General features: G+C 40.6%; 2 protein-coding genes across 2 annotated transcripts; one reads left to right on the forward strand and one right to left on the reverse strand.

Annotated features, from left to right (window-relative positions):
- Positions 1 to 378: 378 nt before the first annotated feature.
- Positions 379 to 7,063, reverse strand: LOC118406964. The gene is made up of 5 exons (XM_035807362.1): positions 5,819 to 7,063; positions 5,107 to 5,415; positions 4,345 to 4,407; positions 2,901 to 2,970; positions 379 to 1,305 (listed from the first exon to the last, which is right to left on the reverse strand). Exons 1-5 carry the CDS (start codon positions 6,749 to 6,751, stop codon positions 1,226 to 1,228), a joined length of 1,455 nt encoding a protein of 484 aa, XP_035663255.1. The 5' UTR covers positions 6,752 to 7,063; the 3' UTR covers positions 379 to 1,225.
- A 3,458-nt stretch (positions 7,064 to 10,521) lies between these two features.
- Positions 10,522 to 21,335, forward strand: LOC118406980. Its single transcript, XM_035807383.1, has 2 exons — positions 10,522 to 11,184; positions 19,870 to 21,335. The coding sequence occupies exons 1-2, from the start codon at positions 10,762 to 10,764 to the stop codon at positions 19,930 to 19,932; spliced, it is 486 nt and encodes a 161-aa protein (XP_035663276.1). The 5' UTR covers positions 10,522 to 10,761; the 3' UTR covers positions 19,933 to 21,335.
- The last annotated feature ends 4,388 nt before the right edge of the window (positions 21,336 to 25,723 follow it).

Consider the following 25,723-nt stretch of genomic DNA (forward strand, 5'->3'; position numbering starts at 1 on the left):
TATTGGTCTTAACGATTGAATGTGACACGGTAACACTCAGCTGGCAACACTGATATGTTTGGGAAGAAGAATACTTTCTATAATACTCACGCTATGAAGCGGAGCAATGTTTCTGCCTCGTACATCAATGTCAGTAAAAGGCACAGAGATTGAGGACATTTTGAGGAATAGACAACCTGCTTTGTGCAGCATTGCCACCTAGCTGTTAATCTATACACTGCAGAAATTGATGACATGTATACAAACCGTTATTTTGTAAACAATCAACACAGCTTTGGCGCATCCGACATTGTGGTGTATCCTTTGATCTAAGTTTGAAATCTACACAGATAGTATAAGCGGGAAAACGAGGATATGAACGAAATAATCACATGGTGCTAACTGTGTCAAGTGTATTTTAATAACTTATGTTGGCCAACAACGAAAAGCAATTACAGAGTCAGAATTTTTTTGCTGACAAAATTCATCTTAGTTTCTCGGCCGGCCACAGTTTTGCAAGCTTTGCTCTTCTTATCAGTTTGTTCCCATTGTACGGTAAATCCGGTACACGGTTCGGTTTCATGTCGCCCCGCAGACGATACCATTATGCTAATGTTGACAAACAAATTGGTGATGACAGTTCGTCCGCATTCTTGGTCTGTTACGGACATATCGATAATTTATATATTCAGACGTAAATGATATTAAACGAATAAAGTAGGACGGAATGATCATACGTCATAACAGGGATACATTTGTAAGATAATTCTTTGGTCTGTTTCATTCATACATCTGTATTGTATAGTCTCTAGTAATGGAACGAAAAATGCTAACTTCGCATTATTTTTAGAAGTAAAGCAAAATTGTGAACAGAACTAAAAGTAAAACAAATAAAATCAACGAAAAATATACAGCATAATTTTGTTTGCCTTGCAACTTTTTCTAAAGGTGTATGATTCTAGGTCTCCACTTATTGTCAACAAAACAGGTCTAGATCTGAAACATATTGCTTTGAAACGGCATAAATAAATTCTATATAACATTAATATTAAAGACACAAGGGACTACTTTTCCCTTTCTTTTCCTCACTACACGGGAGAAGATTTCATAAACATCTTTTGACATAATCATGCCAGCTAAGCTGTTTCTTGGATGTGGTTAGTGGACGTTGCCAAGGTAACGCGTCGCAAGGAATACTGGGATTGTTTCTTCTCCACACCAATCGCCTTCTTCCTTACAGTTTCCGTTAAGCGGGTTGAACCTCTGCCGTTTGCCCAATGCTCAACTCGTTGTAGAAAACCGGCGTCGGTAAAGAAGTTTGGTTAACTGTAAAATAATGACAGCATTTCAGGTTAAATGTTTTAACCAACCTACTTTTTCATATCTTGTATCTTTTAAAAAATGGCAGCCAATTACATCTGCCACAGAACGTACATACTGTCGCACACAATACTAATCTCCAAGCAGATCCTACGGTAGGATACGCCATGGGTAGCGAAACACACTTTCGCCTAGTCTGCTAGCTTTTGATACTATCTTGTGCTATTGTAGGGTCTGCTTGGATATTAACACAATACCTCAATTTTCCATACAGAGGTAGTAATCAATATTAACGACACTGTGTAATAATGTGTTGACTTCGACAATATGCATATGCAGCGTTCACGGTCTTTCACGAATCCTCTTTATCACCATTAAAAGTCCATACAAAGCAAGTCTCTGCCCATATGCTGCTGCTATCTTAAGTGTATCATATAAACCATATGTTTCAACACTTCTTCTGCGGTTAGAAAAACACAGACATCGGTTGATGTCTGTATGGTCGCGCCGGTACACTGATGAACGCGGTCACATTGTTTATGGTTGGGTTTCATCCAGCACTCGACACCTTCCATCAATGGGAAACTAGGTCAAGAAAGACGTTTCCAAACAACGATTGGAATTCATCATTAATCTCTTTCAAACTTCAAATTCCTTTAGAGAATTGTTGGAAAGTTACTATACTTATTTATGACGGTTAAGATATGATGTTTTGGAACTGATGACCTCAAGTGACTGTAGGTACAACAGAGCGCACCTGCCCAAAGGTGATGTACCTGTGCCCTTACCTGTCCGTACAGGTGTCATGATACAGTTATACCGGTAATTTTGTGTCCCACAACCAGAGAGCTATACAATGGCCACCGGGATGGTGATATCGGTTATACCGACTTGATACCCCGACCATTTACATCTGATATTGAGCACAACAAAGGCCAGTGGAGCCGAGACGATCTAGATGGATCTCTGTCAAGCTGAACAACAACAAACAGACTGACAAAGGCAGGGGAGGATGGGGTACGGGTGACTGCTACTGTCTTGCTTGTCTTTAGTAGAAAATAGGGACAGATACGAAATTAGATCCGGATATGTGGGAATTCCTGGGACTATAGACATGATGACACAGCGTCTTTTTTGGTTGAGTCTTTCTTTAGGACCCATTACATTAATCGTACCATCGTTGTGCGATCGTAAACATTGGGATAACCATTCATGTATTGCCCAAAATTCAGTTGTTTCGTTACAGGAAAAGCTGTCAAAGATCCTTGTCGAGTGGTTGGTTTCGTCTCAACCTGCTTGAGTATTCTAAGACGTCAAAATCGTTCGACGTCCTACAAAAATCTAGACTCCTGCGAGGCAGACTGAGCCATCATGGAAGCAAAACGTTTGTTAAGACCGCAGATCAGAGATGGCTATTCAAGTGACCCAAAGTCACTGCTAATACTAACGTTTGGTGCACCCACAACATCGATTTAAGGATTTTGGTTTGGTTAGTTGTATATTCCTTACACTCTATCTCTATTTGTTGCATCGTTAAGGTTTTCCCCCACAAATTTCTTTCTTGACTCTAACAAAGTTTTGTTGCGCGTGTATTTACTCACCTTGTCTATCCATATTCCTGAGTCCGAAGTGATCTAGGTACAACTGCTCGCCATGCCGGTTAGAACCACCCTGGAACGACACAAGTGATCATTTTGTGACCAAACGAAACAGAAGATGTTCAGTGCAAATACAAATGCATAACGTTAACCTTACGTATACCACTAAAAGTCTTTCGACATAATGGTGTGTCGGATCCGGAAGTGAGTGAGTGAGTGAGTGAATAAATGTTTCGGTTGATGAAATTATAAAGGGATGGCAGAAGGGATGAAAAGAGGGAGGCTTGTGTGGGCTGATGGAATGAATGAATGAATGAATGAGAAGGGTGGATGCATTCATAGATAAAAGGGATAATGACATCACATATAAAATCAAATCAAATAATGATGATATACCTATGTTTGACTAAAGTCATGTGCGAGATATGGTTACAAAAAGACAGTTTTAACCCCAAAACAAACTAGTAGTGATTAGAATTTACAATCAATGTTGCTCATAAACGTTCAGATTTGTTGTGCGGAAACAAAGTTTTCGACACGGAGGTACGATTTAGGCCACCCATGGACATTACACACTAAGCGTGTGGTCTTTTGTGGAACTTTTTTTCTTAATAATCAACACCCAAATGTATGATTTTGATAGTATTAATCGATACTCATAAGTCATTAATATTCACGGTCTTCTGTATACTTCAAATTTGTCTTCACATATCAGAGATCATCGCAAATTTGAGATCTTCTAAACAAAAGAACTTTTCTCTCTCTTTCTGATCTCTTTGATATATTTTGATCACGCGGCCGTCCACTGTTTCGTGAAGCGTTAACATCGTTCAATTCATTTCGGCTGAAACCGGCCACCGGTTGGCAAACATCGCGACGTTTACATTTTTCCGCCCTGCACAGCCGGCATTCTCTGCGACCCGCCAAGAAAAGATACTGTTACCGGTCCTGTCTTGGCTTGACGGATCAACCACACGCGTCTTTAAGTTACTAATCTTCTCAAAAATGTGGGGATAGTAAGGTTTCAAAGAGACTTGGTCCTGGGAAGACCACAGGATAGATTATCTGAATTAACACGTCAATCAAATAGACGGAACTGAATTTCATATCATGAAAAGTGAACTATGTAGAACCTGGTTACAATTTTAGCGTCTTGTCAATTAAGGAAACTCAGTCATTGGGATTCTGTTGTCACTTTCGACCTAAAATCATCATCCTTGCTGGCTTCTTTGTAAACTTTCAACACCATGTCAAGACAGTACTTTCGAATTTTTCTTGTTTCAATGTTTTTCCGAAGAGTTGAGCATGAAAAGAAAGCATCCAAAGTTTTCAAATGTATTTTGAGACAGAAAATAGAAATAGATGATAACAAAAGTGGCCAGAACCTTAATAGAACTCTTGTAATGATTTCAAGACACAAAGTGAATGGTACGAAAACAGCACGTACCTCTGACCGGTGGTTGTGCTGAAGTAGGAAGTGTTCCATTCCGGGTACAGCTACCGCCTGGACCTGTGGTGAGATGTACATCAATTAAGTAGGGCTCAAGCACATTGATAATTTTTAAATATCTTTAAGTAGAAACCATACAGAATTCAGTACACCATATTATGGGGCCTCTTGACTGGAATATATCTCTGAATTGTAAACAAATCATACACTTGAGTTATAAAAAGTCGTATAGTTTATCATATTTCAGAACTTCAGTCCAAAGATGGTTTGTTTTGTAATCGGAAGACATACTTGACTTAACAAAAATGATAGATATTCAGATTTATGGTTTATTCTGAGAAAGGGAAATTAATTTGCTAGATTCATAGCTTAAACTGGTTGATACACAAACATATCGAAGAAATACAAACATAAAACTGAAGTTCTGTTGTAGTAACAAGGAAAGCCGCTAGGACGTCCTTGACCTCCGCCTTCCCCAACACCTACACTCATACAAAATATCATTGCAATGCATTCCTACAACATTAGCATAACGTAATCTCAAAGCAGATCCACGGTGGTGTAATATAGTATCTCCGGTGCCCGTTTGACTCCCTTTGGCCGGCTATACTCCTTGGCCAGCTTTGATACTATCTTATGGCACCGTAGGATCTGCTTGGAGATCAAACATTACGTAAGTCCTAGGGATGGAGAAATCATGAGTAAACTTGGGTATTGTTTCCACACACTTCAAGACACAATAGCTCAAGGACAACTCACCTGTAGAGGGGCGGGGTCCAGCGGCATGTTCACTGGTTCACCTGACGTCCCGTACACGACAGTCACGTTCTCATTGGGGACGTCAAACCCCGGAAACCTTACGGCGTGAGCCAACGGAACCACTGGGGACCTGTTCGCCTCCTGTAGTACGTACTGTAGGGTGCGGATGTAGTCCATGGCGGCGTGCAGGGTGTCCACTTTACTCGGCTTACGGTTGGGAGGGAGGGAGGGCACCATACGCCGCAGTTTGGCGAACCCCGTGTTCAAGTTGCGTACTCTCTGGCGTTCACGGGCGTTCGCTTCACGTCTCTGTTAATTAGGTCACGAGAAAAACATTTACATATTTACAAATAAACAAATTTGTAAACAATTCGCTATACAACATACAGTAAGAGAGATGGGGCAGTGTTCATTGAAATGATGTGCTGATTTCTGTCTTCCTTATTTTCTATCGATGATTTTGAAGCGATAAGAAAATGAAGAAATGGGCATGTATGAACAATGATGAAATGCTTCAAATTGCATCGAATTTATCACAAGAAAAACAAGGGTATTAAAGCATTTGTTCTGTTTCTATGTTGAAGAACTATAAATAATAAGAACAAAAAAAAAAGCATTTTAGCTGACTATTTGTTATGAAAGAGTATTATTTTCAGGTGTACCTGAAGTGTAGTGCAGTGTAGTGATTACATGAGAAGAAGAGAAGGATTACCTTTGCTATAATGTCTTCTGGGTCATCATGACTTGACAGCGAACTACTGCCGCTAGACCGTCGCCGGCGTCGCACGATTGCAACGGGCACGGGCAGAGAGCCGCCCTCCTTCCGCAAGACATCGCTGAGCAGCTCGGGCTTGGGCGTCGGATACGTGACTGCAGCGGGCGGGCCTCGGAAGACGTGACGCCCGACGAAGTCCTCACCGACGTACGGTGGAGGGTTTGGTTCTTCCGGGGACGGAGTCAAGCGAGAGTCGTCATCTTTTTCTAAGAAGCTCTCGAGGTCAACGCAAGCCGTGCTTGAAGGCGAAATGTCTTGTGTAAGATGTCCGGTTTTGTCGCCATCTTCTGGACCAAGATTCGGGATGGAAGGAACGGAGAGAAGAAACCCCTGTCCTCGGAGGTAGCCGATGTCGTCGTTTTCAGGCGGAGGGGTAGGCACGGGGACCGGCCGGGCGTGATTGCTGACGTACGGGCTCTGCAGGGAGTGAGCGGCCACGGCAGGTCGCACGGACGGGACGGTACTGCACCTGGCCCCGAGGGTCGTGAAGGAACTCACGGTATTCCCGCCGAGGAAAAACGACTGCCAAGGCACGCCGGGGTAAAATGGACGATATTGCGAGCAGTTGTCATAGTCCACTACTCCTCTTCCACAGGTAACGAAGTTACCGTGATGGTGTGTGCTCGCAGGCGGTGGCTGGACGAACCCCTCCCCGACAAACGCATGACCATGCCTCGCTGGTCCTTCCTGCGTCTTTTCCACGTTGCAGAACTCCGCTGGAAACGGTTTGGGCTGGAAGCAGACATTTTGAGCCAGCTTCTCGGGAACGCCTGACGCAGGAGACGCAAGTTCTAAATGAGATCCCGATGTGATGTCCACAACTTGTACCGGCTCTTCTGACACGCCACCTGCGTTGCAAATTACGTCCATCTTCCAGCCGAGGAACTTTAGGTCAGGTTTTCTATACACATGTTCGCTTGTTCCAGAAATGCACCTAAACGACGATAGACTCAAGAATATTCCAGCCGTACGGCTGTTACCAATCTTCGTTTCAAGTATGGCGCAAAAATCCAGAAGCGCTGCTGTCCTGCGCACCTGCGCCGAGAACTACCGGCATCCAAACCATGACGTCATCATGTCGAACACCTGCACCGCTATATGATGCAATTACGTCATTAATCTAATTATGATACACCTGTAGCTTTTCGCGTGGCGTTCATTATCATAATCATTATCATATCGCCCTGCTTGCTTGGATTAAGATTCTTCGTTTGTCCCGAGCGTATATCCTATTTTTTGTGTGACGATCTTCTGGATCTGTACCGCAACATACAAATGGTATGCTTTCTATATACTTATGATGTAAGTTTATTGAGGCTGACAAAAATGTAATAATGATCATCATTAATTTTACTGTAGGACCTTCGAAGCACTATTGTATCTTTAGCATTTCTTGTATGTAAGAAAAAGTACAGTGTCGTCTCTAGAATTGTTGCTACTTTTTGTCATGAGAGGAGTCTGGCGGAGCCCATTGTTTACGTGTGTCGGAATGGACACGACCGGTACCGTGTTGTTTACACGGTGTTGCGTGGCAGGGTACACCCCGCTACTGTTTCCCTGGTCAGATAACAGAGATTTGGATCACTGACACAGTCCCACAAACCACACCGTACAATAGGCGGCCAGGACGTGGCACGTGTCGCTGCTACATGGCAGGAAAACAGACGATAGGTACGAAGCGTGGTCTCTATTTCAGTATTTGTGAGAAAAGTACTAACGAAACAAGGTCTCTATTTGTGAGAAAAGTACGTACGAAGCAAGGTCTCTAGCTCTATTTGTGAGAAAAACAGACGACACTTGAAGTACGAATGCAAGCAAGGCCTCTGTGAGAAAAACAGACGACTAGAACGAAGCCAGACCTCTATTTGCGAGAATAACAGACGACATAACGCATTACTTGAGAAAACATACGGCAAGTTCAATCTTGGTCTCTGTGAGGAAAACAGCCTACAACTTAAGTACAAGTACCGAACAAGGTCTCTATTTGTGAATTAAAAAAAGCAGACGACAAGTACGAAGCAGGGTCTCTATATTCGTGAGCAAAATAGACAACAAGTACGAAGCAACGTCTCTATTTGTGAGAAAAATAGATGACATCAAGTATCAGTTGAGGAAAGTTCAACCATGGTCTGTGCGAGGAAAACATTCGACAATCTTGGGCTTTGTGAGGAAAACAAACGACAAGTACGAAGCACGATCTCAACTTGTAAGGAAAACAGACGACAAGACAAAAACCAGCTCTAAACTTACGTGAGGAAACCGGCACTCGGACGACAAGTACGAATCGAGTCTCGAGAGGAACACAGATTACAAGGAGAGCCCTGATCTATACTTATGAAAAAAGAAACAGACAGGTACCAAACAATGTTTCTATTAGTGAGGAAAACAGATGATAAGCGTAAACTACAGAAATAGCGTCGTCGTTATATGCTACTGACTGAACTTGTCCGAGTTTCATAACTAACATAAGATTTGTTCAAGTAGGACTACACATGTGAACGATAAGAAAAACACTAACTGATTCTAAAAAAGAAAGTTTTAATAAGAAGATTCGAAAAGAAGTAAAACTAATTGAAAAAAATCTTTTGCAAAATACACGTATTACATGACTCAAAGAGAAGACTTACTCCCTTTGAATTATAAATCGTTCTTGGACGTGCACAATGTATTTCTATTGAGTTAGTCCCAAGAATGCTTGCTGATACTTACTTAGTCTATCCAGTTCATACATGTACAGTTACACACTACATCTGATCCGTCCCAAACCAACATATTACACGGTGGCTGAACATGTGTAACTCCAGTCGACCCATTAGCCTTGTACCGGGAGAAACCATTGTGCAGGGGAGGAGGGACACTTGAGGTAACCAGTCATGGCGCCAAAGAACGTGCAATAGGGCGCCACATGGAGAGGAACAGGAGAAGAAAAGTCAATGACTTGTGACAAGGAGGATTCTACTGCTTCTCATGTTGCTTAAGATGGGCCTTTATGTCACCATTTAAAATGACGAATGCAGTCCCTAATACCCCTGTCACATTATCAACGGTCTTCGGGCGTATCGATGGATGATCGGCCGTATATAGCATCGACAGAGAGGGTTGCACGTATTTTTCACCTGAAAACCGTCCCTGTCACATATAACCCATACTTTGTACCTTGTACAATTGTTGTGCAATAAAGTTATTATCATAAGCGAAACTCGGGCGATTGCCGCAGACTCGTCGTCCGATCAATTTTCGCTACATGTGAGGGGGGTATAACAATTGCAACATGTCCGAGCCGGGGCCGACTCAGGCTAACATCCCATACTCTAGGGACTCCTCTGCAAAGAATGTACTGAAAATATTCATCAATCAGTTTCCAAATTTGGCATCATCAAAAATCTGAAAGGCAAGTATTTCCAAATTTGAATAAACGCGTGATAGAAAAGGGCAGCTGGGACACCGTAAAGACTTTGCCTCCCAACGTCTGCTCTAACGTTACCTTAAAAAACCTTCTGTAGTATACACTTTTGTTCTAATCCGCTAGAGGCCGCTTCGTTTTGTCTGCACCAGGTGTTGCAGATGGCATGTATCATGGCAATTGATATTTTGTACCAACTACTTGTTAGATGTTTGGATAAAGTTACAATTGTTGCTGCGAAATGTATTGATAATCGTATTTCTGCGTCTATACGGTAATTCGACGAGTTGCTAATATTCGTAACACCAGGACGCTTGTTTTCGTGAGTTTGTATGATGACGTCATTGTCAGACGACAGGCCCACATGTTTCAAGGCAAGAAAGTCGACATTTTCTGCGTCGTTAGCGTCAGCTTGTTAGGTATACGTCATATTTGTCATCAGATTTAACGTTTAGTATGGAAAGTCTATTTACAACTAAATATGTGAGGTACTAAAATGATTAGATTTCTTTGTGGTTTATATTTTTTATACCAGGATATAACCCGACTTATTACCTGAAGGTTTTAATGAATTATCTTTAGACGTTGCGCTATTGTAGAACTCAAGTAAACATTATCTATTAAACGTCTTAGAAAATAGATGATTAATTTGTTTAGGTGGTGCTCTAGATCTATTAATTGCGCTGCAAAGACATCCAAATCATTTATGATACGCTCCTTATCTTGGATATAATGTAACATTATCGTATACATTTCAATGTCACCCCAAACTTACAGCATGTACATGTCAAATGTCATTACGAGATAAAAACCAACTGTTCTTAACAACTATTCAGTATTTGTTGCTGATTTAGCATAGTACATGGATATATCAATTCTTGTTTCGGTTGATTTGATTTGGAAATGTATTTGCATTTGTTTTACGTAAAACTTGACTAGTTAAACGTTTCTGTTTTAAGCTTGTATTTATTTTGGATAAAAAAATACAGTTCTAGTAATTAACTAGCTAGTACAAATGTTTATCTGTATGATAAATCTGCCAAAGTCAATTTTTTCAAGTATATACGTGTATCCGTAAAAAAATATGCAATTCAGCCTATGGCAGCGATGTACTTTTATAATTGAACACAATGATCAAATAGACAAGCATTATTTGTCCTTGGTGATATCGAATGTAATATTAGTGTGAAAGTTCAGAGACGAAATGTTTTTCTTCTTTCTTTTCAGGAATGAAAGCAAAATGAGGCGAGCAGCTGTGTACAGCACGGAGCGAGCCGGCTCTTTCCGTCAAAACCCCGCTTCGTTTCCGTCAAGTCGAACCCTCACAGGTTAAAATAAGACGCGAAAGCAAATTCTTGAAATGTCTTCGCTTACTGCCAAATGCTTGAGTTGCCTTGGCCGGCCGCCGCAGGGAAGTGTCGTCTTACATAGTGACGTTATCCAAGGCCGGTAAGTACCCGGGCTGTAGGAATGAAACATGGCGGACGCTGACGGCCGTGCGTGCGCCCCAGGGGAGCGATGCGAAGATAAAATGGCTCGGAGGGCGAGGATAAGGGCACGGCGGGCGAGAGAGATGGAAGTAGCGGCGCGGAATGAAGCTCAGTACACCGAGACGACCGTCACTGTAACCACGGCGTCTCTGTACAAGCAGGAGGCGCGGGTATGTGGAGCCACCGCTGCCGAGACGAACTTAGGAACGCCCGAGAACTTTAAGCAACCAGAAGGAGCGAGCGCAGCTCCGAAAGAACGGGAACAGCAGCCGCAGAAGACGTCCAGATCGAAGGAGAAGAAAGGCGGCAGGCGGCTAGTAAGCAGACATATACGGGAGAAAAGACGGAGCACCGGCATAGTCAACCTGCAGATGGTCCTTGCAGACGACATGGACGACGATCATGACCAGGTATGGTAATGTTACAGTTTACCAGGGGGAGAACCAGACATTGAAAACCGAGTAGGGTGTCCTAGTTAAAGGCTGTAAGTTGCGAACGTGTCCCAGCTCGCAGTGTATAGTATACTACATAAAAATCAGGTTTTGATACTTTTTAATATCGTGAAATATCCAGAATGTCTTTATTTCTTGTGTTATTTTTCATGTGAGCCTGAGACCCCAATCAGAGAACGAGTTGTCCCTACCCGTTCCGATACGTGAGTGCCGGTGAAGGGTTACCCCAGTTATTTCTCAAAGTGGACATAACAAGGCACAAGTGCACACGGTTGTGACGGCTGCCCGCTGTGATGGGTACATAAGGGACCAGAGCGCCTTTCTAGAATGTCAAAACACAGCCGAAACAAGTCACAAATTTAAAACATCACTCTCACCTTTATGGTGATCTGTTACGAAACGTAGAGCTCATTTTTCCTATAACTTGGCTAACACAAGCCTTGAATTTTGCAACAGACATTCGCGAGTAATATACAACTTGACCGCCATTTGTTTACGTTATTTTGTCAACGCCATACATTGTCGCTGTACTGCACAGTTTCTAAGAAATCCGAAGTACTCGTCAAGAATCTAATTAGAATTCTTCCTACTCTATCAGTCTCCCCCGCTATGCAACATTAAAACAAGCGATTCTTTCCAATGCCTATATTTAGTGGTAATAGGTTGGGCAAGTTAAGTGTTTCAAAACACTGTACTGCTTGAGGAGATCTTGTATATTTTCTACAGCCTTATTTATATAACAGCTTGATCTTTAAGTTACACTAACACTGTGGTGACTTTAACAATAATATTTCTTAGAGTCAGACCTTACCTCTCATATCACACGTCATTTCAAAACAATGTTTTTGCCCAATGTTAACAGAATAGGAAAAGTACTAGACACTATGTGACAGGCTACACTTCGCCAAACTTTCAATGTGTGCGGCACATTAGGTTTTCAAGAGAGCGAATCTGGCCACCTTCAAACTATGTACTGTTTGCAAAACAGGCCCACAGTGCTTAAGCTTGCACTTGGCAATGTTCAGATTTAGTTACAAGGAACGTGCTTCGGATTATACTGCCCCCCCCCCCCCCCTAACGTCTTGCTGATAAACGCTGGAATTTTAATCTGAAGTGAAGTCGGTGTTTCCCCAAGTGCATCGTTTCCTGATTGTCACTGTCACGTCCTTTTGTTGGAACCATAGATACAAATATTTTTAGATTCTTGATAGATTCTAGATTCAGTAGATTTTCACTATCATCCGTCTTGCAGCTTTTTCTTTTGGTAGATATCACTAAATAGCTTCCTGTCTGTCACTGACTCGTCCTTATGTTGGAACATAGATAAAACTATATTTAGATTCTTGATAGATGTCCTTTTAGATTAATAGATTTTCACCATCATCATCAGTCCTGTAGCTTTTTCTTTTGGTATATATCAAGAAAAAGCTTCCTGTTTATCACTGTCTCGTCATTCTGTTGGGGTCATAGATAAAATATATATTTAGATTCTTGATAGATGTCCTTGTAGATTGGTAGATTTTCACCCTCATCATCAGTCTTGTAGCTTTTCATTTCGGTAGATAATGTTATAACCTCCAATATTTCACCATGTTTTCAGACAAAAAGAAAACTACTTTCCTTCTAACATCACAGAACCCACACATTATAGAAAAGGTGGGATAATTCATCTTCCACTGTCTCCAATGGAAGAAAGTCGAACCCAACAAGTTACAGTTAAGCTTTTAGACTAATGTAGATATATTCTATATTGTTCTACACTACTTTTTTGTTTGTCCTCTTTCATGTTAAAAGAAGTCGAACCCAAGAATTTGCAATAAAACTACCTATATCACTATGTCACTAAATCACAGTACATGTATTGTATTTTAAAAGGGTTCATTGTCTTTAGGAAGTTGACAGACGGTTCTTAGATTGTTAACCAGTTGTGGATAGAGAACCTTGTTTACCAGTGATTTTTCCAACCGGATGAAAATATTCATGGACGACTTCGGGAATGTTTTGAAAACAAAAGGAAAACCTTGGGGTAACCATTACAAAGATCAGCTTCAGATATTCTGCTTGTATTGCACGAGTCATCAGTTGCATTCCAAATGTCTTTCGTATTCAAGAAGAAAAAGCAACTTAAAGGTGGAAAAATGGTAACATTTGTCGCATTTCACAAAGAAAGATGATTGTATGCAAATGAGAGTTCATTTATGACGGTAATTAAAATTATAAAGATTTCATAAGCACTGTTTCTTGTATACGGAAAAAAGATACAAAATCATGCTATCAGAACGGTTAGAAAATAACGTATTATCGTACTCTTAGTACTCCTAGTCTTGAAATTTGTTGTCAAAACATCTCGGGTCTGATTTTAAGTCCTCAACCCCAAACTCCCAGATCACTTGTAAATGTTGATGGCACGTGCAAAACTTCACAAATAACGTATTATCGCACTTTTAGTCTCGTCTTGAATTTTTTGGCAAAACATCTCGGGTCTGATTTTAAGTCATCAACCAAAACTCCCAGATCACTTGTAATGTTGATGGCATGTGCAGAACTTGACAAATCCGGTCCAGCCAGCACAAGTCGCTGACGGATGTGAGGCGGCGAAGAGAGAAAGCTTCAGACGATTTCCTCCCAGCCATCTGACCGAGGTTGCCCCTCAGAAATTGTTTCTGGCTCGTCAGGCGATAATAGAATACCGGGAGAACATGAGGCGGGAAGCCGGGAGATGTTTGTTTAGGAAAGGTCACTTTGTAAAAGGAGGCACCGCCTTTCTAGGCGAGCCAAGGACTTGGCATGGTCGGATACAAAGCAAGGAGACGTCTCTGTGTAGTGTCAGTCAGACCAGGCGTGACCACGGCTTTCAGTGGCCCGATGGAGGTACTAAGGTGGTGTAAGTCGAAGGCTTTCAGCAACCATTTTCAGGAAAAACACATTAAGGGCTTTAGTTTAACGTCACAAACGCCCTGCTGGTTGTCCGAGCCTGGAAAGTTTAGAATAACACATCCTTATTGTATAATGTTTATTATGTTTTTGGCTTCTGTATCTAGAGTTAAAGGTTATACCTGGGCATTTTCAGCTTTAACCATTAAATATTGTGGACATTATTACCTTACGTCACGATCACGTGTGTGCTATAATCTTATATAACACATCAGCGTGTCCATTTTCATTTCAATTAATTAAAACATAAATGCCCATCTTAATTTCAATAAAGTGCGATAAAGGCGTAAAAAATATAGTTAGTCTCTTTTGTGTATTCTATTCCAGTTATCCATATTCTAATTCTAACTTCTAAAAGGTATTTTCCTTGAGCTACTGACACTAGGTAGACAGCACCGAAAGCTATCTCTAAAGTATACGAAAAGGCTCTAGCTTCGCTCGACTGAAATACAAATAAGACATCACGATGTTAGCCAATGTCAGAACGCTCTAAACAGGACTAAAGTGGACCATTCACCAACCTGTACGGTACAGTATTGATATGCCACCAAGTTGGCAAGAGGAGTTATTTACTTATGGCAAAAAGTCAATACTCTGCGTTCAGCAACAATAAAGTTGACTGGGTCTTTTGTGTTCCTGTAAATTTATGTTGTCAGTCTCGGAAACAGCACCCTTTAGTATATTGGTAATGGCCCTCATATGGTGCCAATGACCCAGATATTGTGTACATGGGACCATATGTGCAGTGCTGATAAAGGAATAGTCTATCAGCGTGAAGGTATAAAAGGGGGTGGTGGTTTACGACGCTTAGTTCTCTCCAAGTGCAAAGGAACAAACGGTTATATGACAGGTCATTCTGTTTAGTATAGATAACTGGGTCAGTTTTATCTTTCTCTCTACTGCCAAGTCATATGAAGATACTAGTTTTAAGGAACACATAAATGGAACAGGTTTGCGTTTGTTTATAATTGTGTGTGTGTACAATGTGTATCTATGTGTGTGTGTGTGTGTGTGTGTTTGTGTGCATGTGTGTGTGTCTTCATGAGTGTGTGTACGTTGTGTGCATGTGTCTGTGTATGTTTGTGTGTGTACATTAGTGTGTGTCTGTGTGTGCATGACTGTGTGTAAGTGTGTGTGTGTGTGTGTTTGTTTGTGCATGAGTGCGTGAACGTTGTGTGTATGCGTCTTTGTGCGAGTGTGTGTGTGCCTGTGTGTGTGCACGTACGCGTGTGTGTACGTGAACGTTGTATGCATGCATGTGTCCTTGTGCGTGTGTGCATGTGTGTGTGTGTGAGGGCGTAAAACCTTGACAACTAAGCAATTGATCTCTCAGCTGGCACCGGAAAACTGCTCTCCTGTTTTTCAAGAATGTCGCACGCAAGAATGAGGAAGTGAAAACAAATACACACCATGAAGGACATGTAAAAAACGGAACAATTACTTTTCCACCAAGTGATTTCTAGAGTCAAGGCTAGTAGGGATAGTGCATTACTGTATGAGACACTGGTACCTGTGGACGACAAAATACAATTATAAAAAGTTTTTGTTGACTATAGCTGTCTATCCATTGATTTTTGAAACTCCCTATTACGGAACATTTTTAGTCAATACGTAAAGTTGCAGGTATGTGCATTGAAACAACGTTGTACAGCATGTTGAGAAAGAATTTAAAGAACAACCTCCAATTTGTGCTGTAACTGCTGTTATATAGCCTACAATACAGGTGCCCTTTCTTACTAAAGTTTTGGACAGTTCTTAAGTCGTACTGACGCCAGCACTTAGAAAAATGACCCAGTACTTAACGGCGACGTTTGAAGCGGATCTCCCGTGTCCTTTAACGCACTGTGGCCGTGAAAGGGACCGATTACAGACCTAACCCTTTGGAATGTACAAAGGACATTTATCGAATAAGATAGAAAGGTCAATGACCGCCCTTGACCCCTTGTTCTGCCAATCATTCGAGACCAGGGCTGTTGATTTTTTAAACACTTTTTTTTACGCTTTCTTGATGATTGACGTTTATCTAGGGTTGACAACGCCTTTTTTTTCTTTTTAGACGTTTTTCTTCTTCTTTAGCCATTTGGTGTATATGATGCATTTCAATACCTTGTTGTTATATTCAATGCTAGCATTGCAACTAAAGCCGATCCAGGTTCCATAGTTACGTTACTTGAAAGTTAAAATACTAATACTTCCTATTCGTTCATAACCTTTTAGGTGAAACAACGTCTACACTATAGCTAGGCCACTATAAGAACTGATTCTTATTTTCTTCGAATTCGTAGATAAGTCACTACTTAGAAAAACAGCTTTATCGTTTACTTAGTGATAACATCCTAATTACCTCCATGAAATGTCATGGAGGTTATATTTTACCCAGCGTTTGTGTGTGTGTGTGTGTGTGTGTCTGTCTGTCTGTCTGTCTGTCTGTCAACAAGATAACTCAAGAACGGCTGAATGGATTAGTTTCATACTTGGTGTGTTGGTGGGGTGCGATAAAAGCTGAAAGTGATTAGATTTTGGGCCCCCTAGCGGCTTTCCTTGGTACTGCAGCGCAACTTCCGGTTTTGCTATCTCGTGTTCTGAACACGCTATGGTCACGATTTTTAAGTGTTAGATAGCTCTTGTGCTCAGAAATAAGTGACATAAGTTTTGGCCCCCTACCGACTAGGTTTGGGATAGCAGGGGCATTTTTGTCAAAAACTTCTGAAGAGGATAACTCAAGAAGGGAACAATGGATTTTCATGATTTTTGGTATGTAGGTACATTAGACAATGTTGTACAAGATAAGATACTAATTATGCAAAATAGGAGTACATTTGCATAATTAATGAGAATATTCTATCATAGCAGTTTTTTCAATGTATCTCTTGTCCCGGACATAATATAGTCTTGACGTTTGGGTGGTAGATAGCTTGCAGTGTCATGACAAAGTGGGGCAGATTTCAGCCCCCTAACATGTACTTTCAGAACTGCAGGGGCGTTTTTGTCAAGACATTCCAAAGACGATAACTGCAGAAAGGATTGACGGATTGGCATCATTTTAGGGGTGCAGGTAGCTTAGGCAAAGGTGTTCATAATGATATACATGTTATGCAAATGAGGACCTTATTTGCATAATTAATGAGGAAATTGTATAATACCATTATTAGCAATAACTGGACTTCAATAAATGTAACACTTATTAATTATGATAGATGGAATATAAGCAGATACCAAATATGGTAATGAGGAACTTATTTGCATAATTTATGTCAAAATTGCAAAGCCACTTTATGTCTAATGATTGGAATTTTATACTTGTGACATGTGTACGTTAGTCAATGATGAACAACACCACGCATAAATTATGTTAATGCATTAGTCAATTGCATGAAATTTACAAAAGCTCTAAATTTTCATGGAGGTATGAGGTCGCCGAACTCTAGTTTATGTTGTGATTATTGGGGCTATACTTTATTGAAAAAGACTTTGATTATGTTATTTACTGAGCTTAAGCAATACTACCTCCGAATTATAATTTGCGCTCAAGTTCTGCCAGTGTGCGTACCTATCCTGAAGTCTCACGTCTGTCTACAACAAATCCACAACCGTCATACGAGTTAATCCCAATTTGCCGTCGTCAACCTAGTTATTCGTACGAGTTACCGAGGTTCTAGCCACGCCGTCTGCCGGTCTGTGTGTCCGGTAAACAGTCGTGTCTTTACGGCCTTGAATCTCCAGCTGATAGAGCTTAAGTGGCGAGGGTTCTCCTGTCGTCATGTTTACGTAACACCGGGCTACGTAAAGTCACAAGTAGGTGTGGGACGGTAGTGGCGAGAGGATGTACCACTTCTGAACTTGAAGGGGTGATCAGGAATCTTAAAGGATGGAAAAATGTGTTGGATATGCTAAGTGGTTTAGATAAAAAAAAAATACAGAAGAAACATTTTAGAAGATTTTCGTGAATTCGCCCTCGTCATCCCTTTCATGTTATCTAGGCAATACTAATTTAAGAAAAGGCTCTATGCAACCTTGGTCAGTGGATTTTAAAAGGTATATCAAAAGTAATGTTCATCTGAAAATGAACGTTCATCTGGAAATGTGCATATCCCTTTCGACACTCTCGATTTCCTAGTTTGTTGCAGAGAATGAGTTTTATTAGCTTATGCGAAAAGATAGATTAACATATAAAAATGTAAACCAAAGTACACAATCAAATACACGATAACATTGATAATCTTCGTCGGACTGTTTAATTGTTTGTAAGATTAGTTAAAACTGAATTAAGAGAACCTAATATAACTTAACTACTGTTTATCTACAATTGATTAACGAGCGGGTTACCGGGTTGAAATACCAAGAATTACTCACCATTTAGCCTACTGATAACGGACGATAAATTACTCGAACAAAAATAGACGCAGTACTAAGGATCCTCATGCGTTCATTATAGAATTATCTTATCATGTTGGTAAATAACTGAGCTATCAAGTTCTTATATTGGACAGTATTATCTACATGTAGGCAAGGATGGCAATACTTCATGTTTGAGACCGCATTTTTATTTTGCAGCAGCGACACCTAGCTGCAGTGCAATGTATAACCATTCGTTGTTGCCCTGAGGAAGGTGACAGATAGTCTCCTGGCAGACGTGTCCGCTGGATAAAAAAAGAGGGACAAATAAGTTGCTATTTGCTATGGGTTTTCAGTCCTTTGCAGTCTATCCAGCTTATAATCCACCGGTCGGTTAGTTCACTTCTAGGCCAATTAACTCCAACTAGACTTTTATTCCTAACTTGGCCAAAGTCCCCTATTACTATTCGGAGTATTCGGCCAGACGGGAGTCTGGTAGAGACAAAGTGACAGATGGTCACCAAAACATCGGTCCTTGATAACACATGGTCGTGAAAAAGGACTTTGTTTATTCATTTATGTTTATAATTGTGCTGTAAGGTTTTACTTGCTCATTTTCTTTCTGTTATATATGATTAGCTCTTTCGATCACCTTAAGATAATAAATATGATTGATTGGAAGGGTGACATCGTCCTACAGCACATTGGCCCCTTCTACCCCCCCTCCCCTGACTGTGACGTAGAAACAGTTTGAATTAATCCTCAAGTATTCCAGACATGGAAGACGTTATTTGAACAATGTATGACGGTAAAACAGTAATGCCTTCTAGGCTTGTTTCGATCCGGGTGAACCTGGAAGGTTATTCTTTTTGGTAAGATTAATGTATGTATGTGTGTATGTATGTATGTATGTATGTATGTATGTATGCGTTGTATGTATGTTTGCTCGTGTAAATGTTTCTATGTATCAATGTGGTTTAGCAGCATAAGCTATTGATGGATTGTCATGCGATTTGGTAGGTAACTTGTTAGGTAATGATTGAATTTTGGCCATGGGCTCCCTAGCGGCCTTCCTTGTCACTGCAGAAGAGTGTCAGGTATTGATATGGATTCTCCAGAGTACTGTAAATGCATTTTTAATAGTTCGCGGGGATTTAATTTCGCGGTAGCGGGAAAAAGGACTTTTCGCGGTAACACCATAGACTGCAGTCTAATACTATAATAGAAAAATGTTCGCGGTGGTTTTAAGTTCGCGGTGAAGTGGTCACCGCGGAAACCGCGAACATTAATCCACCGCGAACATTTCTGCATTTACAGTATGTTGTAAACTGTGATATGTAAGTCTGTTGTTTTATCTTCTTGTTTTCCCCATAGAACTCCAAATCACAAGAAGCAGTGACGACATCTGCGACACACCAGAACGACCGGAAGTACTAGTGAGTCGCCACATCCGGGTCAGACGCGCGTGGTCCTATGGGAGATTCCTGGTGGCACATGCCCTCCTGTTTTTTTATACCACAAATGTACCAAACCAGTGTAGTTGTCGGACGCTTGGCGATAAAAAACGTTATTCTACCAGCAATCTAGCTTTAACGTTTTTTTTTATTACAGGACTATTAGTTTGATGATTAAGGGAAGCTTTAGATCAAAGGGAAACAAAGATACATATAGTATGTAGGTACCATTTTCATACTTGGTAAACTGCTGTAAGGGTTATATATAATCTTATATCACCGATGAGCTTCGTAAATTCATATCTGTTGATTTTTCTCAGTAAATTGGTCGACAACCGTTTTTGTGTGACGTCATAGCTATGATATGTCGTCACACACAGAGAGACGTACAATAACTTTTGTATCTGAAATTGCTTTGTAACATTTCCAATATCAAGTTGTTTTATATAGCCATATCTTTAATGAGAATTGGGTAAGAGGTAAGCTAGAACTGCTAAGGATGGCTTCAGATAGAGTACGAGCGCCTCCTGGCAATATGTTTGCTAACTGCATCTGAAAGCTAGTGCTGTAAAATGTTGTACATGTGGAATAAGTATAGTTTGACCAGCGCAGAGAACTTCAGCAATGATTATGATTACTAGTTGTTGCTTTCTTTGATGTTAATTACTAATTAAGTTTCCAAATGATTGTATATTAAAGAACTAGAATGTAAGATAATTATCAATAACGATAGTGGTAATAGGATTCACTTATAAATTTGCAAATCTTAATGATATATTTCATTTTGCTTCCGCCTAAGATAAAATTAGATAATGTCGGATACACGATTCATTTTTGTTGCAGTAGAGAAAAGCATAGAAAACATATCCTGAGTTTTATGGCATTGCTTTTCATTTTATTTATATCTGAACAAGATTTAGGGCATTATATTTGTCAATATGGCATATATAAATAAAAGCAAACTTGCCAAAGCATTCACTAATTTTACATCATTATTAGGCCTATAGGTTAGTGCTATTTGCTACATGTATACAGTGCTACATAATAGTCTTAACAGAAATGTTCGAACATGTCTGGAGCAAAGTAGTGTCATACATTGTATCCTTAACGATTAACGTTAGTTCACCTTTATCCGTAGGGTAACCTTTATCCGTTCTTTTGAAGAACAACGTATTTAGCAAGTCGACAGATGATGGTTTCAAACTGCAATATTTTGAAAATAGTACAATTTGAAACTACCGTCCATCGACTTGATATCCCTGGTTACCCTGTTTAGCAACACAACGGATATAGGTTACCCCGCGGACAAAGGTGAACTAACATTACACTTCCAACACAATCTGCTTTGTACATGAAGAAACAGTACAATATATGTATATTGAAGAATCCAACAGTGTCTTTCTTTCTGGTCATGCATTATTAGTGATCACGGGAAGTGCCATCAGAATACAAATCTTCGTTTAAAGTGATGTTTACGTTAACAGTTAACTAGGGTTCATTATCAGCTTGTACCAATATCTGTACCAAGTGTACCAGTATAGCTGTCTTTTGGAGTAAGCACCAGCTTAATAGGTACATAGCTCCAGCTAGTAACGCAACGTTACTGAGCAACTAGAAAAGGAGGAAACCATTCAATTTAGCGCGCTATCCAAATCTATTATACATGTCGAGTCCCTTCCTCCTCTTTTCTCAATCTCCAAGAATATAAGATACTAGTAGTATCAAAAGCTGACAGAGGAGTGAAGCCAGCCTAGGAGTGAGTGTGTTTCGCTTCCGGAGCATACACACTCCTAGACTAGCTTCACTCCTCTGCCAGCTTTTGATACCAATAGCAATAGTATCTTATGCTACCGAAGGATCTGCTTGGAGATTACTCTTTGGAGAGACTCGGTAGCTCTAATTAATGTGGATGGCTACCTGCGAAAGAGGACAGAGAGGCTCGACAGCTATAACAGGTTTAGCTACCAGGTTACACTGAACTAAACGTGAGCAAGTCCATACCGTGTGTCGCCTTGTAGACTGCAGATGTGGTATTAATCGCAAGGTGACGCGCTTGACACGTTGAACAAAGTTGGAGGTAAGTAATAAAAAGTACAGGTAGAAACTTCTCTCATTTACTTGTGCTTGGGGGGAAAGTCTTAAAACTCGACAATCACGCGGATATATAGGCTAAAACTCGATATTGTGCTTGCCGGGCGAGCGATACGCCCGCCATTAAAACACTGAACAGATGTGATGGTCTGCCGCCTGGTCGGCTTCATTTCCAAAATGCTTTAATTTTCAATAAAAAAGATAACCGGCCTTTAATACATTGCGAGATGCTAAGTTTGTCGAGAACACTAGCGGGGTGAAAGTCTCGGATGTTTTGTGGTTTAGATGAACTAGGAAGCGATTTGTCAGGTTAGCGGCCGATTCCACGGGCCGGCAGTTGTGTTTGGGGAATATCCCTTTTCCCCGATAACCGTACCATTTCCCGAGGACTGTCCCCTTATAAAGGAAGGAACGTCCCCTTTCCAAGAGGACTATCTCCTTGAAAGTCAAAGACTGTCCCCTTTTCTAGAGGAATGTGCACATTCGCGGGGAATATCACCATTCAGTTTGCCTGGGTATACCGGCGTGGGTCGACCGCAGCAGGCAAAGGGTTTGATATCGGAGATGAAAGTCAAACAGAATTCCTGTATCTCACAGTCACTTATTACTCTTTAAGGAGTTGATGCGGAATGACAACAACAGTTTACGAGACGGACAACGGAGTCGGGGTTACCTAAAGATCTGTGAACCCAAAGGAGGTGTGCTAGCAGGGTGTGTTCTACTAACGCGAACAAAGGGAACCGCCACAAGCCGACTTTCCGCGTACACAACAAGGTATTAACGTTCCATTCTACACAAGAAAGACAAATTACTCTACCCACTTGACCTGGCCGCCAAAATAAACCAAGACATGGGAGATACACCTTCCCAAAAGGAAGCAGTGAGACATCGTACACAAGACGACGGGAATGGGCCTGTTGTGTTGATATCTCCCTACAAAATGGCGCAACGGTCAGCCTGTATACACTGTAACACTACTCCTTCGTAAACTACTCTGTCAACCGTAGAAAAAATGACTGGTTGAACACACAAGACTATCTTTTATTCAGAAAACTGTCTTTATCTTTAAAAAGAAAGATAACACTTGTCCAAAAAGATACTTTATTTTAAAATTCTATCATTGAAGTTGGGTAGGAACTTCGTACCATTGCCATACGATCGCATACTGGGGACATTCTTCAGATAGTCGTCTTGCAAAATTCTGCTGTCTTGTTATGGAAAAATTTGTCTTTATAGATCATTGTCGGCGGTTGGTTCATGTCACAGCCTGATTAAAAGCTCTGCGACATCGTAGGACGGCTCACGAGGAAAGTGAGACCATGTAAGACTATGTAGTAAGATTAATCGCATTAGTTATGTTTACTTTCCCAGCATTGTCCTCAAATCGGATCTTGTAGAGTGGAATGAGGCAAAATTTCCCAAGATTTCGCCTTTTTTCTACACAATGTAGAAAATTCCTTTTCCATATTCTCCCCAGAGAAAGAAAAAAGGCATGCCCTATAGATACTGTATATTATCCCCTCCTTACTTTATCCAAACAGAGCATTAACTAAGACAACGAAACGACAGACCCACCAAGTGGTGCACAAGCCACGGCATTGTTTCACGCCAACCGGTGGCAATGGAGTGGAGAATTTTCATCCCCATGAAAATGTCGGGATGAAATGTTTTGCTGAATCCACAAAGAGTGATGTAAACAGTTTGTACAGTTTCAGTCAGTCTGATCATAAGGACGTCATATGTGTCATGGTTTATATTCTGGGTAATGATCTCATAGCGTCACAATTTAGCAGTGATTTCAAGTCGAAGCTACATCTTTGCGATATATGATTAGTTAAAAAGGTAGAGAACGTTGGCCTGAAAGAGTGGTAAAAACAGGGATTCAATATCACAAAAAACGGTACAATTGAGTGGTCGGTACGTCGGAAATTATTACGGGATTGTCGTACGCGTTACTAAAAGATTAAAATTGTGAACGGGTAAATTTGCAGACAGATTGAAAAAAAAACCTGTTGTCAGCACTTTTATAATTATTGTCGTTTCAGTTTGTATAAAGACTAAGTGCGACTGATATTAAAACAACGAAGATATACGAATGCCAAAATTCGACTGAAGGCTAACGTTGGGAACTTGCGTATATATTGAATAAGAAGAAGGGGTAATAGGTGTAAAGTGTATGTATTTTAAAGTACATTATTACAAGTCAGTTAGAAAAATCGTCTTGTAGTAACACAATGGCATCAAGATATGACACTGCCATAGTTCAAAATTTCATATCTCTAGCTCTAGCCTGTTGATTGCATCATTGAGATTTACCTCACTTGTAAAAGGATTGACATAAAAGGTGACTGTCACATTTAATAATGCTAACCCGGAGACCAGACTGTAAGGTTTAGGAGACACAGCACAGGAGCATGCAGGGGATTCAAACCCAGAACCGTCCGATTCTATGTCATTGTACTTTAATGACAATGACAATGAAGTTTGTTGCAGTCAGTTTGGTACAAATGAAGTAAACAAAAAGTTATACTTAAATTATCGTTTACATGCTTCTTCTCTCTTCTTAGAAATGTGTAGACGAACTTAACGTGAAAGATTTTCCAACATATTGTAGTTAGATTATGACATAAGATATTTGAACGGATGTCCCTTCGTTAGGTGTGCATATTTCTGCTCTACATAATAATCTTTACAGCGACTTTCGTAAGGTCTACAAGTATAACAGCTACTTACAGTACAACTAAACACACATATGTATATCCGTGATCTATAGGTATGAATAAGTCAACATATAGGGTCTAGCTTGTCATTTACTCTATTGGTTCTATGGTATGTGTAGCATTAACGAATGTATTATGCAGATCTTTGTTAATATGCAGTGATGTTGTTTCCGTAGCCGCGGTACCGGCCCCAGTTTATCGGCTTTACTGAGACGATGTCTCCCAGACCGTTCCAAAAACACCACGGCGCCTTCACGGCCCGGACAGGCATCCCTCCCTCCTCATTAACTTGTAATCCCCTTTCACGGTTTGATTGTAGAAACAACAATGTCAACTCATCAGCAGCCCCGGTATAGGCGTAGGTCACATTTCCAAACGGCCGGGATGTTTTAAGAAACGAAAAATCAAATTGTATACCTAGAAAAATAAACAAATCATTCCCTTGAATCTTATTTTGACATTTTGTGAATTTTGATGTCTTTTATATTATTCTTTTTGCTCACGAAAGCTGCCCGGCCGGGCCCCTTTTTTGAAATGTGACCTGAGCCATACTGGTATTGTATAGACATAGAGGAGATTCTATTGTTTCACGTAGTACCTTTTTCAACGAAAATAATTCACAGCGTGGTCGCATCTGTCGTCCGATCATCGTACGACTGCAAACTGAGGTCAATGGGAAAGTTGCACGATGTGTCGATCGTACAAAATTTAAATGTCTTGTTACTGTCTTGAATATGTATCATTTGCGGCGACTGGCTCTACAGTCTGCTTGAAAATTAGAAGAAAAAAAAGCTACGATATCAAATTCGGACGTCACAGAACTATACCCTAAATGGAAACCCAGTATAGCTATGTAGCATGGAACGCAACATTACAGACATAAAATACTAGAACTGTTAGAAAAAATAGACTATGGAAGAGAAGCTGTCTTCGTCAACCACGAAGATAAATATCCTCCGTGTT

Source organism: Branchiostoma floridae, chromosome 19, assembly GCF_000003815.2.
Source record: "Branchiostoma floridae strain S238N-H82 chromosome 19, Bfl_VNyyK, whole genome shotgun sequence".
Classification (NCBI taxonomy): domain Eukaryota; kingdom Metazoa; phylum Chordata; class Leptocardii; order Amphioxiformes; family Branchiostomatidae; genus Branchiostoma; species Branchiostoma floridae.

What these genes read in the sequence shown, in the direction of transcription:
- LOC118406964 (XM_035807362.1), bottom strand. Translation starts at nt 6,751, where the DNA reads ATGGACGTAATTTGCAACGCAGGTGGCGTGTCAGAAGAGCCGGTACAA. An exon ending in AGCACAACCACCGGTCAGAG is followed by an intron (nt 2,971 to 4,344) that starts GTACGTGCTGTT and finishes GTGTCGTTCCAG; the next exon opens with GGTGGTTCTAACCGGCATGG. An exon ending in CAGGAATATGGATAGACAAG is followed by an intron (nt 1,306 to 2,900) that starts GTGAGTAAATAC and finishes ATTATTTTACAG; the next exon opens with TTAACCAAACTTCTTTACCG.
- LOC118406980 (XM_035807383.1), top strand. Translation starts at nt 10,762, where the DNA reads ATGGCGGACGCTGACGGCCGTGCGTGCGCCCCAGGGGAGCGATGCGAA. An exon ending in TGGACGACGATCATGACCAG is followed by an intron (nt 11,185 to 19,869) that starts GTATGGTAATGT and finishes TTTTCCCCATAG; the next exon opens with AACTCCAAATCACAAGAAGC.